This window comes from Somniosus microcephalus, chromosome 33 (genome assembly GCF_052327205.1).
Source record: "Somniosus microcephalus isolate GS21.2 chromosome 33, FLI_Smic_1.0, whole genome shotgun sequence".
NCBI classification, from domain to species: domain Eukaryota; kingdom Metazoa; phylum Chordata; class Chondrichthyes; order Squaliformes; family Somniosidae; genus Somniosus; species Somniosus microcephalus.
This window is the reverse complement of record NC_141019.1, coordinates 12,797,007-12,816,035: the sequence shown is the minus strand read 5'-3', so window position 1 is coordinate 12,816,035 and position 19,029 is coordinate 12,797,007. Positions and strand designations below refer to the sequence as shown.

The following is a 19,029-nucleotide window of genomic DNA, read 5'->3' as shown; positions in this document are numbered from 1 at the left end:
GATAAACAAATATTTTGACAAACACATATTCTGGTTAACAGACAGAAAACAGAGAGTAGGGATAAACTAGTCATTTTCAGGTTGGCAGACTGTAACTAGTGGGGTACCGCAAGGAGCAGTGCTGGGGCCTCAGCTATTCACAATCGATATCAATGACTTAGATGAAGGGACAAAGTGCAATGTATCCAAAATATCGAGAGAAAACGCTGGAAAAACTCAGCAGGTCAGGCAGCATCCGTGGAGAGAGAAACAGAGTTAACGTTTCAGGTCGATGACCCTTCGTCAGAACTGGAAAAAAGCAGTAAATGGAAAGCAAGTTTAGGGGCTGGGAAAAGGGGGAGGGGATGAAGAACAAATGAGAAGGTCAGTGATAGGATAGAAAGCAGGAGAGATTGAGAGACATTGAGAGATATTAAGAGATATTCAAGGCAAGAGGAGGTGGTAACAGGACGGGTTAAGGAACAAAGGATGGCTCTAGATGGGGTATGAATTGCGCTGTGTTTCATTCTGCCGGTTCTATCTGATCTGTCCATTCCCCTGTGTACAGTAGTTCTATCTGATCTGTCCATTCCCCTGTGTACAGTAGTTCTATCTGATCTGTCCATTCCCCTCTGTGTACAGTAGTTCTATCTGATCTGTCCATTCCCCTGTGTACAGTAGTTCTATCTGATCTGTCCATTCCTCTGTGTACTGTAGTTCTATCTGATCTGTCCATTCCTCTGTGTACAGTAGATCTATCTGATCTGTCCATTCCTCTGTGTACAGTAGTTCTATCTGATCTGTCCATTCCTCTGTGTACAGTAGTTCTATCTGATCTGTCCATTCACTCTGTGTACAGTAGTTCTATCTGATCTGTCCATTCCCCTGTGTACAGTAGTTCTATCTGATCTGTCCATTCCCCTGTGTACAGTAGTTCTATCTGATCTGTCCATTCCCCTGTGTGCAGTAGTTCTATCTGATCTGTCCATTCCCCTCTGTGTACAGTAGTTCTATCTGATCTGTCCATTCCTCTGTGTACAGTAGTTCTATCTGATCTGTCCACTCCCCTGTGTACAGTAGTTCTATCTGATCTGTCCATTCCCCTGTGTACAGTAGTTCTATCTGATCTGTCCATTCCTCTGTGTACAGTAGTTCTATCTGATCTGTCCATTCCTGTGTACAGTAGTTCTATCTGATCCGTCCATTCCCCTCTGTGTACAGTAGTTCTATCTGATCTGTCCATTCCCCTCTGTGTACAGTAGTTCTATCTGATCTGTCCATTCCTGTGTACAGTAGTTCTATCTGATCTGTCCATTCCTCTGTGTACAGTAGTTCTATCTGATCTGTCCATTCCCCTCTGTGTACAGTAGTTCTATCTGATCTGTCCATTCCTCTCTGTGTACAGTAGCTCTATCTGATCTGTCCATTCCCCTGTGTACAGTAGTTCTGTCTGATCTGTCCATTCCCCTGTGTACAGTAGTTCTATCTGATCTGTCCATTCCCGTGTACAGTAGTTCTATCTGATCTGTCCATTCCCCTGTGTACAGTAGTTCTATCTGATCTGTCCATTCTCCTGTGTACAGTAGTTCTATCTGATCGGTCCATTCCCCTGTGTACAGTAGTTCTATCTGATCTGTCCATTCCCCTGTGTACAGTAGTTCTATCTGATCTGTCCATTCTCCTGTGTACAGTAGTTCTATCTGATCTGTTCATTCCTCTGTGTACAGTAGTTCTATCTGATCTGTCCATTCCTCTGTATACAGTAGATCTATCTGATCTGTCCATTCCCCTGTGTACAGTAGTTCTATCTGATCTGTCCATTCCCCTGTGTACAGTAGTTCTATCTGATCTGTCCATTCCCCTGTGTACAGTAGTTCTATCTGATCTGTCCATTCCTCTGTGTACAGTAGTTCTATCTGATCTGTCCATTCCTCTGTATACAGTAGATCTATCTGATCTGTCCATTCCCCTGTGTACAGTAGTTCTATCTGATCTGTCCATTCCTCTGTGTACAGTAGTTCTATCTGATCTGTCCATTCCCCTGTGTACAGTAGTTCTATCTGATCTGTCCATTCCTCTGTGTACAGTAGTTCTATCTGATCTGGCCATTCCTCTTCCTTCTTTCTGAACTCCATTCCTTGTCCCGTCATTGTTGGGTGCCTGTTTAATAGCTTTTCAGGGTTCAATTTGTCAAAATCGTTAAGAACTACATCTATGAGCTGTCCTCTCAGCTTTCTTTTGTCTAGTTTTAATTGCCTCCCGTCCTGTAGTCTCTCCTTGTGACTTGGTTGTCCGATACCTGGTGTCAGACGGGGAGCCATTTGCTACACCTTTCCCTGAGCCATGATGACCACCTTGTATCCGGTGAACAGAACTGCACATAATGCCCCATCTGGGGATGAACCCAAGGCTTGTATAGTGTCAGTGTCACTTCACCTCCCAAGACTCATCCTGCTGGCCTGGCTGTGTTCTCGTGCTGTTATTCACAATCAGCGTTACAATTTCCCATGCCCCCTCATTTGATCTAGCAAACTTCAGTATTGGTGACTCAGCTCCGGAAGTACTGATCATTTCTGTAAATAGTAAATAAGAGCGAGTCATAGAGTTATACAGCACGGATAGAGGCTCATCGTGTCCGCGCCGGCCATCAAGCCCTGTCTAATCTAATCCCATATTCCAGCATTTGGTCCGTAGCCTTGGGTCCAATACAGACTCCTGTGGAACGCCACTCACCACATCTTTCTATTCTGAAAAAATGTCCCTTCATACCATCCTTTGATTTCTGCTCCCGAATCATTTCTTTATCCATCTGGCCACATTCCTCTAATATCACATACCATCTTTGCCATAAGTATTTTCTTTAGTAACTTACCAGATGCTTTCTAAATATCCATCAAAATCACACCCACTGCATTTCCTTTATCTATTTGCTGCTCACACCTGTTTACTCTGCATTTCTACCCCTCCGCCGCCCTGCATTCGGCCATTGGTGGCAGAGACTAGCTATCTCACCCCTGCGCTCTGGAGCTCCCTCCTTGAACATCTTCACCTTGCTACGTCTCTCTGTACCTTCACAAAACCTCAAGATCCACCTCTCTGACCATGCTTTCGGTCACCTCGCTGCCTGCTCAGTGTCCCGCACCCCTCCTGTAACGCACCTTGGCATGTTCCATTTAAAAGGCACAGTAGAAATGTGAACGGTGGGGGTTGTTTCCCACTTGAGTTTCTACCTCTGGTATTTCTGCTATCTTCTGAGGTTTTGGATGCTGAATTTCTTCTGTGTGGCTCTCAGTCATGTGACGGAAAGAGCTAGTTTATAACATTGATGCTAGGCCAGGGCTTAAATTGTGTCAGCTGATAGGAAGACTGGGTATTATTGAGAAACAATACTGTTGTGCACAAATATGCCAGTTTGTTAATGTGACCTTTTTTTCTCCCCATAGGTATGTATAGTGGATACTGGTGTGAGAGGGACCATTGCAGTGGGCTTAGTCCCTCAGTATTACAAGCTAGATCACCAGCCAGGATGGCTTCCACATTCTGTTGCCTACCATGCAGATGATGGCAAGTGAGTAATACAGAAGAACAATTGAGGTAGAAAATAATCTGCCTGAAATATCTTTGTTTTGTTCTACTGCAATGGAAGTTGTTAAAGAAAAAGACTTGTTTATGCAGCACTTTATCACACTCACAAACATCTCCAAGTGCTTCATACACAAAATATAATGAGTTACTTTGAAGTGCCGTGGCCGCTGTCATGTTGCCCACTTGTGCATGGAAGGTCCCCCAAACAATAGCAATGAGATGAGTGAGCACTCTGCGGTCCTCTGGCACACATCTACTCCCAATAGAACTCTCAAATATAATTTCGAGGGCTTCTGCTACTTTTTCCCCCATTTCGCTTTGAATCCTTGGATGTGTCCCATCAGGTCCCAGCACTTTGCCCTTCTTTAGCTTAACGAACTTCTCTAATACTTTCCTTTATTTAGAATATTCTTATTTCGCTTTAAACCAATTCAGGATTCACCTCCTCCCCAATATACTTCTCCTTTGTTCACACTGCAGCAAAGTCCTTGTTAAGTATCCCTGCCTATTTCTGAGAGGAAACTTCTGACTACATTGATCCAGCAGTGTTTTTTTAATCGTCTCCATATCCCATATTGCCTCAGGGCCAGAAAGATGTCTTTGTTTGCATTGGTTCATCTGTGAACTGCAACTAGTCACTAACGAGAACTTGCAAACATTTCCCTATAATTGCTCGGGGGTGTCTCTGAACACCTCTGTAAGGTTCCTCCGGAAAATGGGACTTTTGGAAACGACCTGCACATCATTTCAAAATGGGATACTGTCTTTTCATTACATTAAAAAAATCTTTATTGGATGCCTGCCCTGGGAGTGTTTGATGGGACAGTGCAGAGGGAGCTTTACTCTGTATCTAACCCGTGCTGTACCTGCCCTGGGAGTGTTTGATGGGACAGTGCAGAGGGAGCTTTACTCTGTATCTAACACGTGCTGTACCTGCCCTGGGAGTGTTTGATGGGACAGTGTAGAGGGAGCTTTACTCTGTATCTAACCCGTGCTGTACCTGCCCTGGGAGTGTTTGATGGGACACTGTAGAGGGAGCTTTACTCTGTATCTAACCCGTGCTGTACCTGCCCTGGGAGTGTTTGATGGGACCGTGTAGAGGGAGCTTTACTCTGTATCTAACCCGTGCTGTACCTGCCCTGGGAGTGTTTGATGGGACAGTGTAGAGGGAGCTTTACTCTGTATCTAACCCGTGCTGTACCTGCCCTGGGAGTGTTTGATGGGACCGTGTAGAGGGAGCTTTACTCTGTATCTAACCTGTGCTGTACCTGCCCTGGGAGTGTTTGATGGGACAGTGTAGAGGGTGCTTTACTCTGTATCTAACCCGTGCTGTACCTGCCCTGGGAGTGTTTGATGGGGCAGTGTAGAGGGAGCTTTACTCTGTATCTAACCCATGCTGTACCTGCCCTGGGAGTGTTTGATGGGACAGTGTAGAGGGAGCTTTACTCTGTATCTAACCTGTGCTGTACCTGCCCTGGGAGTGTTTGATGGGACAGTGTAGAGGGAGCTTTACTCTGTATCTAACCCGTGCTGTACCTGCCCTGGGAGTGTTTGATGGGACAATGTAGAAGGAGCTTTACTGTATATCTAACCCGTGCTGTACCTGCCCTGGGAGTGTTTGATGGGACAGTGTAGAGGGAGCTTTACTCTGTATCTAACCCATGCTGTACCTGCCCTGGGAGTGTTTGATGGGACAGTGTAGAGGGAGCTTTACTCTGTATCTAACCCGTGCTGTACCTGCACTGGGAGTCATAGAGTCATAGAGTTTTACAGCACAGAAAGAGGCCCTTCGGCCCATCGTGTCTGCGCCGCCCATCCATCCCTGTCCAGTCTAATCCCATTTTCCAGCATTTGGTCCATAGCCTTGTATGCAGTGGCATTTCAAGTGCTCATCCAAATGCTTCTTGAATGTTGTGAGGGTTCCTGCCTCTACCACCCTTTTAGGCATTGAGTTCCACATTCCAACCACCCTCTGGGTGAAAAAGTTCCTCCTCAAATCCCCTCTAAATCTCCTGCCCTTTACCCTGAATCTATGCCCCCTTGTTATTGACCCCCCTACTAAGGGGAAAAGTTCCTCTTTGTCTACCCTATTTATGCCCCTCATCATTTTGTACACCTCAATCAGGTCCCCCCTCAGCCTTCTTTGCTCCAAGGAAAACAACCCCAGCCTGTTTAGTCTTTCTTCATAGCTGAGGCACTCCATCCCAGGTAACATCCTGGTGAATCTTCTCTGCACCCTCTCCAAAGCAATCACATCCTTCCTATAGTGAGGCGACCAGAACTGCACACAGTACTCCAGCTGTGGCCTCACCAGCGTTTTGTACAGCTCCATCATAACCTCCCTGCTCTTATATTCTATGCCTCGGCTAATGAAGGCAAGTATCCCATATGCCTTTTTAACCACCTTATCTACCTGTTCCGCTGCCTTCAGGGATCTATGTACATGTACACCAAGGTCCCTCTGACCCTCTGTACTTCCTAGGGTCCTACCACTCATTGTGTATTCCCTTGCCTTATTTGTCCGTCCAAAATGCATCACCTCGCACTTTTCAGGGTTAAGTTCCATTTGCCACTTTTCCGCCCATCTGACCAACCCGTTTATATCGTCCTGTAGCCTGAGGCTTTCCTCCTCGCAATTTACCACCCCACCAATTTTCGTGTCATCTGCGAACTTACTGATCATACCTTTTACATTCTCACCCAAATCATTTATGTAGATCACAAACAACAAGGGACCCAGCACCGATCCCTGAGGTACCCCACTGGACACAGGCTTCCAGTCACAAAAGCAACCTTCGACCATCACCCTCTGCCTCCTGCCACTCAGCCAGTTTAGGATCCAACGCGCCAAGGCACCCTGGATCCCATGGGCTCTTACCTTCTTGACCAGTCTCCTATGCAGAACTTTGTCAAAAGCTTTACTGAAGTCCATGTAAACCACATCCACAGCATTTCCCTCATCCACCCCCTCGAAAAATTCAATCAGATTTGTCAGACATGATTTACCCTTGACAACGCCATGCTGACTATCCCCGATTAATCCTTGCCTCTCCAAGTGGAGACTAATTTTGTCCCTCAGAATTTTTTCCAATAATTTCCCTACCACAGATGTTAGGCTCACTGGCCTGTAATTCCCTGGTTTATCCCTGCTACCCTTCTTGTATAATGGTACTACATTAGCTGTTCTCCAGTCCTCTGGTACATCCCCTGTGGCCAGAGAGGTTCTGAAAATTTGTGTCAGAGCCCCTGCAATCTCCTCCTTTGCCTCCCACAGCAGCCTGGGATACATCTCGTCCGGGCCTGGGGATTTATCCACTTTTTGGCCTGCTAAAACCGCTAGCACCTCCTCCCTCTCGATGCTAATATGTTCAAGTATGTCACAGTCCCCTTGCCCGATTTCTATGTCTGCATCGTCTTTCTCCATAGTGAACACAGATGCAAAAAATTCATTTAAAACCCCGCCTACATCATCTGGAGTGTTTGATGGGACAGTGTAGAGGGAGCTTTACTCTATCTAACCCGTGCTGTACCTGCCCTGGGAGTGTTTGATGGGACAGTGTAGAGGGAGCTTTACTCTGTATCTAACCCGTGCTGTACCTGCCCTGGGAGTGTTTGATGGGACAGTGTAGAGGGAGCTTTATTGTCCATCTAATCCATAACTTGTAGGGCGGGGTGCTGGTTCTTAATGGTGAAACAACATGCTCTACCCTGAAATAGTCCGAATTCATTCAGTTTTAGGGGTGAGACATGTTATCTGCCTAGAAAATGGCAAAAGTCTGGTTTTCAGTCATCGCATTCTGTGAAACCACTCCGCAAGTCAGTTACCCCGTCATGGCTAAGCGGATTTTCTCAAGGTCCCATCCTTGTCTGGTTTTAGATTAGAAAAAAGGTGGGAGTCCTAGTGCTCTCAGCCTTGGGTAGGCCATCATGGGAAGTCTCCTCACTGTAAAGGATGCAAGTTGTAGAGCTTCTGTGGCTTGTAGCAGCTGAACACACCGTGACATTGATGAGGCCTGGGAGGAGGGTGGCTGATTTCCCGGCCAGCTAGGAAATGGTATGGTGCACAGGGATCTAAAAGCAGGCAGAAAATAACGAAGAAAAAGGTGGAAGAATAGCTTCCCTCCCCTCCCCATACCTTTCTCGGAGAGTATTGCTGTACTTGTGTGAATCTGCTTTTCATAGAAACATAGAAGATAGGAGCAGGAGTAGGCCATTCGGCCCCTCGAGCCTGCTCCGCCATTTAATGAGATCATGGCTGATCATCTAAATTCAGTACCCTGTCCCTGCCTTCTCTCCATATCCCTTGATCCCTTTAGTCTTAAGAAATATATCTAACTCCTTCTTGAATATATTTAATGAATTGGCCATAACTGTTTTCTGTGGTAGAGAATTCCACAGGTTCGCCACTCGCTGGGTGAAGAAATTCCTCATCTCTGTCCTAAATGGCTTACCCCTTATCCTTAGACTGTGACCCCTGGTTCTGGACTCCCCCGCCATCGGGAACATCCTTCCTGCATCTAGTCTGTCTAGTCCTGTTAGAATTTTATAAGCTTCAATGAGATCCCCTCTCATTCTTCTAAACTCCAATCGACCCAATCTCTCCTCATACGTCATTCCTGCCATCCCAGGTATCAGTCTGGTGAATCTTCGCTGCACTCTCTCCATGGCAAGAACATCCTTCCTCAGATAAGGCGACCAAAACTGCACACAATACTCAAGGTGTGGTCTCACCAAGGCCCTGTACAACTGCAGCAAGACTTCCTTGCTCCTGTACTCGAATCCTCTCGCTATGAAGGCCAACATACCATTTGCCGCCTTAACCGCCTGCTGCACCTGCATGCTTAACTTCAGCGACTGGTGCACAAGGACACCCAGGTCTCGTTGCACTTCCCCTTCTCCCAATCTGTTGCTGTTCAGATAATAATCTGCCTTCCTGTTTTTGCCACCAAAGTGGATAACCTCGCATTTATCCACAGTATACTGCATCTGCCATGCATCTGCCCAATCACCCAACCTGTCCAAATCATACTGGAGTTTCTCTGCATCCTCCTCACAGCACACACGCCCACCCAGCTTTGTGTCGTCTGCAAACTTGAAGATATTACATCTAGTTCCCTTGTCTAGATCATCATTAATATATATTAATGGCCCAGGAATTCGGGTCGGGGGCTTCCCGCGGGTGCAAGCCCCTGACCTGCACTTACCTTGCGCGCCGGCCTTTGAGCTGTGGGCCCCCGTGGGATTCCGATCCTGGGCCTCCTCCAACTGTCGGCACGCAGTGCTTGCGTATCCCAGGGGCGCAGTTAGTAGGATGCGTCCCCTGGGATCACGTGAGCTATGGAGAGCCAATGGTAGCAGGGAATGCTTCATTCATAAGTTTGACAGGAAGAGCTGTCAAACCTATAAATACCATAAGCCCCAAAACATCACTAAAACTTCAAATAAATTTTTTACAAATCGCATTTTTAAAATAACTATAAATGACATTAAATAACTATTTTAAACAATAATTTAGATTTTTGAAAAAATTAATTACATTTTCTAACTGGGCTAAAAATAAACTTACCTTTAAAGTATTTGAAAATAATAAACCTGTGGAAAAAATGTTTTAATTTTACTTAATTCACCACTTACCTTGTTAAAAGCAGGCCTTGCGCCTGCTTTTTAAAAGTGTAACTCCTGGAGACTTACCCTCCCAGAGAAACCTGGAAAAAAAACGTAAGTTCGATGCGCACGCGCTGCCTCTCCGGCGCACGCGTTCCACCTGTCAACCCCTTCTTTCAGGGGAACGGAAGTGCTGGTTTCCCACGCATGCGCAGTGCATGCAGGAAACCGGCACTTTCGTTGGGCCTACGCGTGAGTACCCCGTGCGTACTCATGCGTTGGGACCCGAATTTCTGGGCCATTGTGAATAGCTGGGGTCCTAGCACCGATCCCTGCGCTACCCCACTAGTCACTGCCTGCCACTCGGAAAAAGACCCATTTATTCCAACTCTTGCTTCCTGTCTGCCAACCAGTTCTCTATCCAAGTCAGTACCTTACCCCCAATCCCATGTGCTTTAACTTTGCACGCTAATCTCTTATGCGGGACCTTATCGAAAGCCACCTTCCCTTCATTTTTTTCTGCTGGTCCTGAGTTCATTCTAAAATCTTGTTTTTTCCGAGTGTTGCTGACTTGTGTGATTTTAAGCTCCACCTCTAATGAGCTCAGTTGATGGGCAGCTATTTTAACTGCAATGTGGAAGACCTAGATTTGTGGCTTCCGATGAGAAATACTCCGGAGCTCCTTTTTAATGAACTGATTTTTTTCATTTTGTAGATTGTTTAATGGAAATGGAGTGGGCCAGCAGTTTGGGCCGAAGTGTTTTACTGGTGATCGAATCGGCTGTGGCGTCCACCCAGAATCCTTCGACAGAGGAATGGCAACTGTTTTTTTCACAAGAAATGGAAAAGAGGTGGGGAAAGTATACTTCATGTACTTGAGTATTGTTGGATCCGTGGTTCAGTGGATATGCTATTATTAAATAATCACACGGATGCTGTACATTAACAATAAACAGGTCTTAACTGGAGGAGGGTAGTCTCTAGACTGGGGGTACAGAGGCATGCGCAAAGCTTATATACAGGTGTGGTCACTGCCGGTACTACAGTATACAGGAGCTGTAAAAGTAGTTCTGACTTAAAGGCACATACACTGCAAGTATCACTGTCATTTTTGCAGTTAAAGCGTATTCTCAGTCCAGACATACCATGTCATTGTTCCACTGTTTCACATGTCCATGACCTGTATTCAGAAATCCGAATCTGAGAATTTGTTGACCGATGAGCTTGTGTGGTTCAGTATTTGACTATCAAACATTTAAACTATCAAACTATTAAAAGAATGCATATGGTTTGTGAGGTTGTGTATTGGCATCAATGATATCAATGATTTAGGTACTGCAACATTTTTCAGAACTTCTATTCCTGCACAGTACTAGCAGAACAAATGAAATGACCCTGCAATAGACAAACTATACATATGCAGTTTTGGAATTCTTTATATTGAATTACAGTGAAGATATGTGTATAAATGGGAAGAGCTGGTTCAACTGATATGAGTATTGGTGATGTATTAGGGATGGCGGGGTGTAATGTGAAGTTTGAGACGACGCATAATCAGTCATGATCCAGAATAATTTGATCTGAAATCTTGCTGGTTGTGCCTGGCCTGTTCGATGCAGCTTTGTCCTGCAGTCCATGCAGTATAAGATGGTCAGTAGTAAATCCAAAAGGAAATTCATGAGAAACTGAGTGGTTAGAATGTGGAACTCGCTACCACAAGGAGTAGTTGAGGCGAATAGCAGAGATACATTTAAGGGGAAGCTAGATAAACACATGAGGGAGAAAGAAATACAGTAAACTCTTTCGTATCCGGCACCGACGGGACCGGGATGGTGCCGGTTGATTAAAAATTCCGGATGACAGAGGTAGGCAATTTTTGACACGCACAAAATAAAAACCAGTGACTAACTTGGCCACCGCGGGAAACTCAGACTCGGAAAAACGAAAAATGGATGGATTCGGCAAGATTACCGGCTATCTATTTTGCCAGTTATTAAAGAATTCCGGTTGATTAGGTGCCGTTTAAACGAGAGTTTACTGTAGAAGGATATTATAGGGTGAGATGAAGAGTGTAGGAGGAGGCTCGTGTGGAGCATTAACACCGGCATGGACCTATTGGGCTGAATGGCCTGCTTCTGTGCTACACATTCTATGTAGTTTGTGCGAGGACCACTTACTGGTGTTTTAAGGTTGAGGCTCCATGGCACCAGTTTCTGAATCCAGTTTTTCGCATTTTGAGCATAAGAACAGGAGTAGACCATTCATCCCCTCGAGCCTGTATATCCATTCATTGAGATCATGGCTGAGCTGTATCCTAACTCCATGCACACACCTTGGCTCCATATCCCTTAATACCCTTGTCTCGCAAAAATCGATCAATCTCTGATTTAAATTGATCAGTTGGTCACCTTAGTCCAAATGTAAGCCCTGCAAAGTAAAACTAGTCTGTGACGAGTGCGATCTTGTACCCATGATTGATACAAATATTCCTTGTTTCCAAACGCTGTTGTCATAGGAACACAATATTGCAGATGCAATGCCTGTTTTGTCTTGCAAACAGTCCTGAAATGTAAGAACAACTTTGGCTAGAACTTTTTTTTAAAAGGGTGGATCGTTTCAGAAACTTTCATCCATCTTCACTCACAATAGAAGAAGTTCAATGATTTCCTGAGGGTCATATCTTGCCAGAGTAAAAATGCAGAAAAGGGAGAAAAAAACACGGGCAGTTAGAATTAACAGCATGGAAACCCTGAAAATTGGCAGTGTTGGGTGAAATAGCAGCCAATGAGTTTAAGAAATCCTATTAGGAAATGTTTGAGGAATCCTGCTGAAGTTGACTGAAGAAGAAATTGATGGTCTGGTTTGGAAAATCTGCAGACGAGGCACATGGTGCCTGTACTGGAGGGCTCAGCGAGCCCACTTCTGCTGAAGGAGGCCGTTGTACAGACAGTGCCACTGTTACTTGGGCATGTCTGAGGAGCTGTATCTGTGCCACTTACACTTCACCAGGGAGGCAATCTCGGAACTGTGCTGTCTCCTGTAGGCAAGCCGTGTTCAAGACTGCTTTGTTATAGAATCCATGACTGTCTTGAACTTCTATGCCACTTGGTTCTTTCAAGCTGCCCTGGGTGAATCTGTCAGTTGAACCAGTATGCAGTGCACTGCTGCATACAGCAGGTCACTGATTCTTTGCTAAGGTGAAGGTCTTGATCATATTTTCAAAGGAAAGCAAAGCAAGTGACAGCAAGAGAGAACTCTTTTTCAGTGTGGCTGGCTTGGTATGAGTGCAGGGTCCCCACTGTGGCCATGTGGGTTTTATGACGAGAAGGGGCTTCCATTCCATCAATTTGCAGGTTGCCTGTCAGTGTAAGAATGGCAGCATTCAGGTAGATGCCAGGTATGCTGGAAACTGCCTCGATACATTTATTCTACACCAGTGTACCACCACACCTGGAGTACTGTGCACAGTATTGGTCTCCTTATCTAAGGAAGGATATACTTGCCTTGGAGGCGGTGCAACGAAGGTTCACTAGATTGATTTCTGGGATGAGAGGGCTGTCCTATGAGGAGAGATTGTGTAGAATGGGCCTACACTCTCTGGAGTTTAGAAGAATGGGAGGTGATCCCATTGAAACAGACAAGATTCTGAAGGGGATTGACAGGGTAGATGCTGAGAGGTCGTTTCCCCTGGCTGGGGAGTCTAGAACTAGGGGTCGCAGTCTCAGGATAATGGGTCGGCCGTTTAAGACTGAGATGAGGAGGAATTTCTTCACTCAGAGGGTGGTGAATCTTTGGAATTCTCTGCCCCAGAGGGCTGTGAATGCTGAGTCTTTGAGTATATTCAAGGCTGAGATCGAGAGATTTTTGGACTCATGGGAAATCGAGGGATATGGAGATCGGGCGGGAAAGTGGAGTTGAGGTCGATGATCAGCCATGATCTTACTGAATGGCGGAGCAGGCTCGAGGGGCCGTGTGGCCGACTCCTGCTCCTAATTCTTATGTTCTTTTTTTCTTAGTGTACAGTGCCACCATTATTTCAAGTCAGTTCCACCTTCGATAAATGGATCCTGGGTGAAAGGGATATCCCCTCAAGCTGTAGCTGATGACACCAGTGTAGAATCCAAGAACTCCAGCAGAAAAAACATATAATTAAGCACATGGGTACAAATCGAGCATAAATATGACTGATGAAACAAAGATTCCGCTGCCTGCATGGGTCTGGATAAATCCTGCTGTACAGCCCTGAAAAGGTCCCCAAAATGATAGAAGTGTGCTGCATAATTGTTATCAGGCAAGAGCTCACCATGCAGCGAATGCAAGAGGAGGGCGAATGGAGGGTCCAAAGAGCATCAAGTCATGACCATTGGAGCCCAAGCTCTCCGTACCATCAGCTATGGTGCAAATTGTTACCCCTGTGCCATACCTATGGGAAGAAGAACTTATTGCAAACTGAAACGCATTCCTTGTGCTACATTTCAGCTGCCAACATGTCCTGCTATGTTGTGATCTTTTATGATTCCTGTTAACCGTGGTTGACAAATTTTTGAGGGAAGAAAAATCAGCAACGCTATCTCCTTGCCCGGAGATGCAGGTGATGGGCTGTATGGAGTGGCAGCCTGCTATTTCCAAAGTTAATATCTTGGAGCAGGTTAGAGGATTGTGGCTGGGTGGGCTACTGCCAGTTACCAGCCTCTGTCTTCAATTGTGAGCTTTTTCCTGCAATCCTGAAGAGACTGGTGATGTGCTGACTGTTTCCTGAGCTTCACCATTGCTACACGATTGACCACTGTGTTTTCCAAAGCAATAGTGCAAGAACCTGGGTGCTGAGGTCTTTGTATGGAACTACCCACCATCAGTAAAAGGTTTCCTTGGAATATGAAAGGTGTGTTGGGCATAAATATAGGTTGCCTTGTGGTCATGTTAGAGAGAGCAAAAGGTGAGCTGATGTCCTACTTGAGCGTGCGGCTAGTTGAGGTGAAATGTATGTTGCTGTCCCATACCGCACCTGAAACCAGCAGACTCTTGCGCGTCTGTGACGGTGACCTGCTTTGCCAACACTTCCTATGTAGTCTGGACCATTGCCTTCTGCCCCAACCCATTCTCTTAGCATTATCTCCAGGGCTTTCTCAAAAATAGGAACAGTACTCCTTCCTTCCGTGGGGCCTTGCAGACTCTGATCTGTAGAAATGCAGTTTAAAAAAAGATGGTGAAATAGTCCACTTCAACAGCAAAGGAACTATAAGACGCTGCTGCTGCTGCCCCTGATATCCTGGCTGCCACACTCCCAGCAATACTCGAATCAGCAGTAGGAATGATAAATAATTATTCAAACAAAGGGACTTCAGAAAAGATAGTGGCGATCAGTTCTCTGTGGCTGCACATCTGGTTGCTCTGATGCTGTGCTCCCATCAGATTCCTCCCTATTTCTAATATTGCTTATTTTTCATCAGGTTTTGTCGTTTTCCCTGGTACTGTATGTTGGAGGGTGTGATGTATTTTCATCATGATGTTTTACTGTCTTGGTGTGAGGAGGACTGGGAGGCATCGATCATTATATACGCAGTCACTGAGAGCCCCAAGGAACGGTGTGTAGGAAATGGACATGTCACACTGATGCAATAAGGAATATTATTGAGGTTGGGGTTGAGACGCATTGATGTGACCAAGTAGAAATGGTTTTACTCTACCTGCCCTGGGAATGTTTGATGGAGCATTGTAGAAGGAGCTTTACTCTGTATCTAACCCCGTGTTGTACCTGCCCTGAGAGTGTTTGAAGGGACAGTGTAGAGGGAGCTTTACTCTGTATCTAACCCGTGCTGTACCTGCCCTGGGAGTGTTTGATGGGACAGTGTAGAGGGAGCTTTACTCTGTATCTAACCCGTGCTGTACCTGTCCTGGGAGTGTTTGATGGGACAGTGTAGAGGAAGCTTTACTCTGTATCTAACCTGTGCTGTACCTGCCCGGAGAGTGTAGAGGGAGCTTTACTCTGTATATAACCCGTGCTGTACCTGTCCTGGGAGTGTTTGATGGGACAGTGTGGAGGGAGCTTTACTCTGTATCTAACCCATGCTGTACCTGCCCTGGGAGTGTTTGATGCAACAGTGTAGAGGGAGCTTTACTCTGTATCTAACCCGTCCTGTACCTGCCCTGGGGGTGTTTGATGGGACACTGTAGAGGGAGCTTTACTCTGTATCTAACCCGTGCTGTACCTGCCCTGGGAGTGTTTGATGGGACAGTGTAGAGGAAGCTTTACTCTGTATCTAACCTGTGCTGTCCCTGCCCTGGGAGAGTTTGATGGGACAGTGTAGAGGGTGCTTTACTCTGTATCTACCCCGTGCTGTACCTGCCCTGGGAGTGTTTAATGGGACAGTGTAGAGGGAGCTTTACTCTGTATCTAACCCATGCTGTACCTGCCCTGGGAGTGTTTGATGCAACAGTGTAGAGGGAGCTTTACTCTGTATCTAACCCGTCCTGTACCTGCCCTGGGGGTGTTTGATGGGACACTGTAGAGGGAGCTTTACTCTGTATCTAACCTGTGCTGTACCTGCCCTGGGAGTGTTTGATGGGACAGTGTAGAGGAAGCTTTACTCTGTATCTAACCTGTGCTGTCCCTGCCCTGGGAGTGTTTGATGGGACAGTGTAGAGGGAGCTTTACTCTGTATCTAACCTGTGCTGTACCTGCCCCGAGAGTGTTTGATGGGGCAGTGTGGAGGGCCTGCTGTGTCAAAAACAAAAATAATTCTAAAGCCAAGAACCAGAATTATAATTTTTTCCGATCCTACCTATATACTTTGTTCCAGTTGTTCTTGTACCATCTATGTTTTTAAACGGCTACCATAGGAGGAAGTGCAAAAGAGGCAGATAAATGGCTCCAGATGTGAAGAACAATCTATTTCTTGTGGATTCTCACTGAAGGTACATTTGACAAAAAGTACCTCACAGAAGTCACTGTAGGTAAATGTGAAATCTGCTAATACAGTCGGGTCGTGGCTGTTTGAAAATACAGTTGCTGAGTTAATGGAATGTGACAGCAAACTTGTTTCAATTGCCCATCCTTTATTGAAAGGGATGGTATTGGAAGGATTGAAGGTGAAATATCTTGCATGCAAAGTCCTGAACGTTTTTGTTAAAAATTGTCTACAACTCTGACTCAATCTTGGTGGTTACCTTTCCATAAAATCCATAATAGGGATATGGATCAAAGGCGGGTAAATGGAGTTGAGGTACAGATCAGCCGTGATTTGATTGAATGGCAGAACTAGTTCAAGAGGCTGAATGGCCTCCTCCTGTTCGCATGTTCCTATCACATGGATCTTCAGTTCAATATTGGGTAATGTACTTTTTTTTCTCCATTGTAAGTTGGATTGGTATTGTTTGATTTAGCATAGTTGTGTTAGCAGAACATGTCTATATGCGAGACTAGAACCTTTCCTTTTTGTATTTGTGTAGGTGGGGTCTGTAGTTATGGCCATGTCTCCAGATGGATTGTTCCCAGCAGTTGGCATGCACTCTCTTGGAGAAGAAGTTCGCATTGACCTTCAGGCAGAATGGGGGCTGGATGATGATGACAGTGTCATGATGGTCGACAGCCATGAAGACGAGTGGGGCCGTCTACACGATGTTAAAGTTTGTGGAACAGTAAGAAACTTTTCCAAGAATATATTTCACAAGGTTTATCTTTGCATCAGGAAATATTCCAGTATAATGTGTTTGGAAACTCTGTCAGTGGGGAAAATAAGTGGTGTGTATTTCATAGTGGCTCGAATAGTAGATTGTGGAGCTCATCATAAGCTGCCTTGATATTTATTTTTGTAAGATCAAATTGCATTTATTTGACAATGCCAGGAGACTCCTAATCTTCAATTTTGAAAATGTTCATGTTTGTGAAACCAGCTGTGCAGAAGTCCATTACTTCAGAGGTGTCCAAGCCTTTCTTCTCATGAACCACATCCCTTGGTGGTGCAGCACGGTGTTGGGGACACGGGGCATGTGTTGAGTTGAAATCCCGGTTCCATTAATTTGCATGTATCTCAAGTTGCTGATACTAATGTAGGTAACCCTGGGGGCTTGGCTTGAACCCACAGGTACTAGTCAGTGAAAACCAAACCCTGTGCCACCATTGATTAGCTGGTCTGTGAAGGGCCAATCCCTTGCTGCACCGTCTGCTCAGATTCCCTTTGTTTCCTTTCACCACACCCTCCAAATGAAATTCGAACTTTAAGCAAGATCTAAATGTGTGGCGCACCTCTCTTTTTTGAGTTGAGGTTTTTTGTGAACATACTGGAAGCTATGAAATTAAACTTCAGCTTTTTATGACCCCTGTGCATTGTTCCCTTAAATTTTTTTGGCCTGCGCAGCCCATTCAAAATTCCGCGCATGTGCGGTTTCTCCATTTAAAAGCCGGTGAGCTGGCTGCGCGGGACCTCAAGATAGTGCAGCTTATAGGGAACATTGGCCCTGTGTGTGTTTGAACTTTTTAAATTTGTTCTTGGGAATGTGGGCGACATTGGCAAGGCAGTATTTATCACCCATGCTGAACTATGCAGTGTGGGACTGGAGTCACATGTAGGCCAGACTGGGTTGGGGTGATAAGTTTCCCTCCCAGAAAGACATCAGTGAAGCACTTGGGTTTTTACAGCAATCCGGCAGCTTTCCTGGTCACTTTCTGTTTATTAAGTTATTTGAATTAATTGTCACAATTTGCTGTGGTGGGATTTGAACTCATTACCTCTGGGTTGCTGGTCTCATACCATAACCACCGGACTAGCGCAGCCTACGACATTGCTCTGCTTCTCTTTTGAGTTGAGGTGTTTATGTGAACATACTGGAAGCTATGAAATCAAACCAGGATGACCACCTTTATTTTCTCCATAGCTTCAAAGACTTGGTTTTTCTTGCTGAATAAGTCAATATGTCATGGGTCATACTTAGAACTTAACATTTTCACCTTGCTTATCATTTAAGTTGTGAAATCAAAAGATGCTGTCTTGCATTTCAGAGGCATCCGATTGTAACGAAGATTGGGGTAAACGGAATTTCTCAAATGCTGTGTATTCAAAACATTCTTGAAATTCTGTTAGTTTGTAATGCGATATTGTCTGAAGCTAAATGTGGACCAAGTGCGAGAGTACGAAAGCACACCACACAGCGCCTTGTGTGGACAACAGTGGGATGTCAAGGAAGGATGCCAAATCAATTCTAGATATTAAAAATTAAGTTATCTCGTCTTCACTCTCTCTCTTCTAATGAAAAGACTCCATCTCTTCTGATAAATAAAACCTCTCATCCCTAGGGATCATCTTGGTGAATCTCTCCTGCACTCTCTCCATGACCTTGCCATCCTTCTTATAAGATAGTCAATAAATATAAGATAATCACTAATAAATCCAATCGGGAATTTAGGAGAAACTTCTTTACCCAGAGAGTGGTGAGAATGTGGAACTCACTACCACATGGAGTGGTTGAGGCAAATGGTATAGATGCATTTTTAGGGGAAGCTAGATAAGTACATGAGGGAGAAAGGAATACAAGAAACTTTTTTTTATCCGGCACTGATGGGGTGCCGGTTCATCAAAAATTCTGGATAACCGAAAGCTACAGTAAAAGATACAGAGAGCTGACAGCTCCGTGTAAAGCAACAAACCCTGTTGCTTAGCAACAAGTGCAGAACAATGGCCACAAGTTCCAAGCGTCTCTGTAGCTTAGCAACAGCTGCAGCCACACCCTTGCACAGCAACAGATGGAGGAAGGCAAGTACAATATGAAGTAAAACTTACCTGAACCTACTCCTGAATTTTGCCGGTTAACCGAGATTTCCGGTTATTTAGGTGCCGGTAAATCGAAAGTTTCCTGTATGTTGCT

At 45.2% G+C, this 19,029-nt stretch overlaps 1 protein-coding gene across 3 annotated transcripts in view; it reads left to right on the top strand.

Annotated features, from left to right (window-relative positions):
- The window catches only part of spryd3 (SPRY domain containing 3), a 343,426-nt gene that overhangs the window by 20,128 nt on the left and 304,269 nt on the right, over window positions 1–19,029 (top strand). For all 3 annotated transcript variants that reach the window (XM_085972663.1, XM_085972664.1, XM_085972662.1), the window contains exons 4-6: window positions 3,423–3,547; window positions 9,884–10,019; window positions 16,618–16,806. In XM_085972663.1, the coding sequence (XP_085828789.1) occupies window positions 3,423–3,547; window positions 9,884–10,019; window positions 16,618–16,806 (450 nt within the window). The remainder of the gene's footprint in view (window positions 1–3,422; window positions 3,548–9,883; window positions 10,020–16,617; window positions 16,807–19,029) is intronic.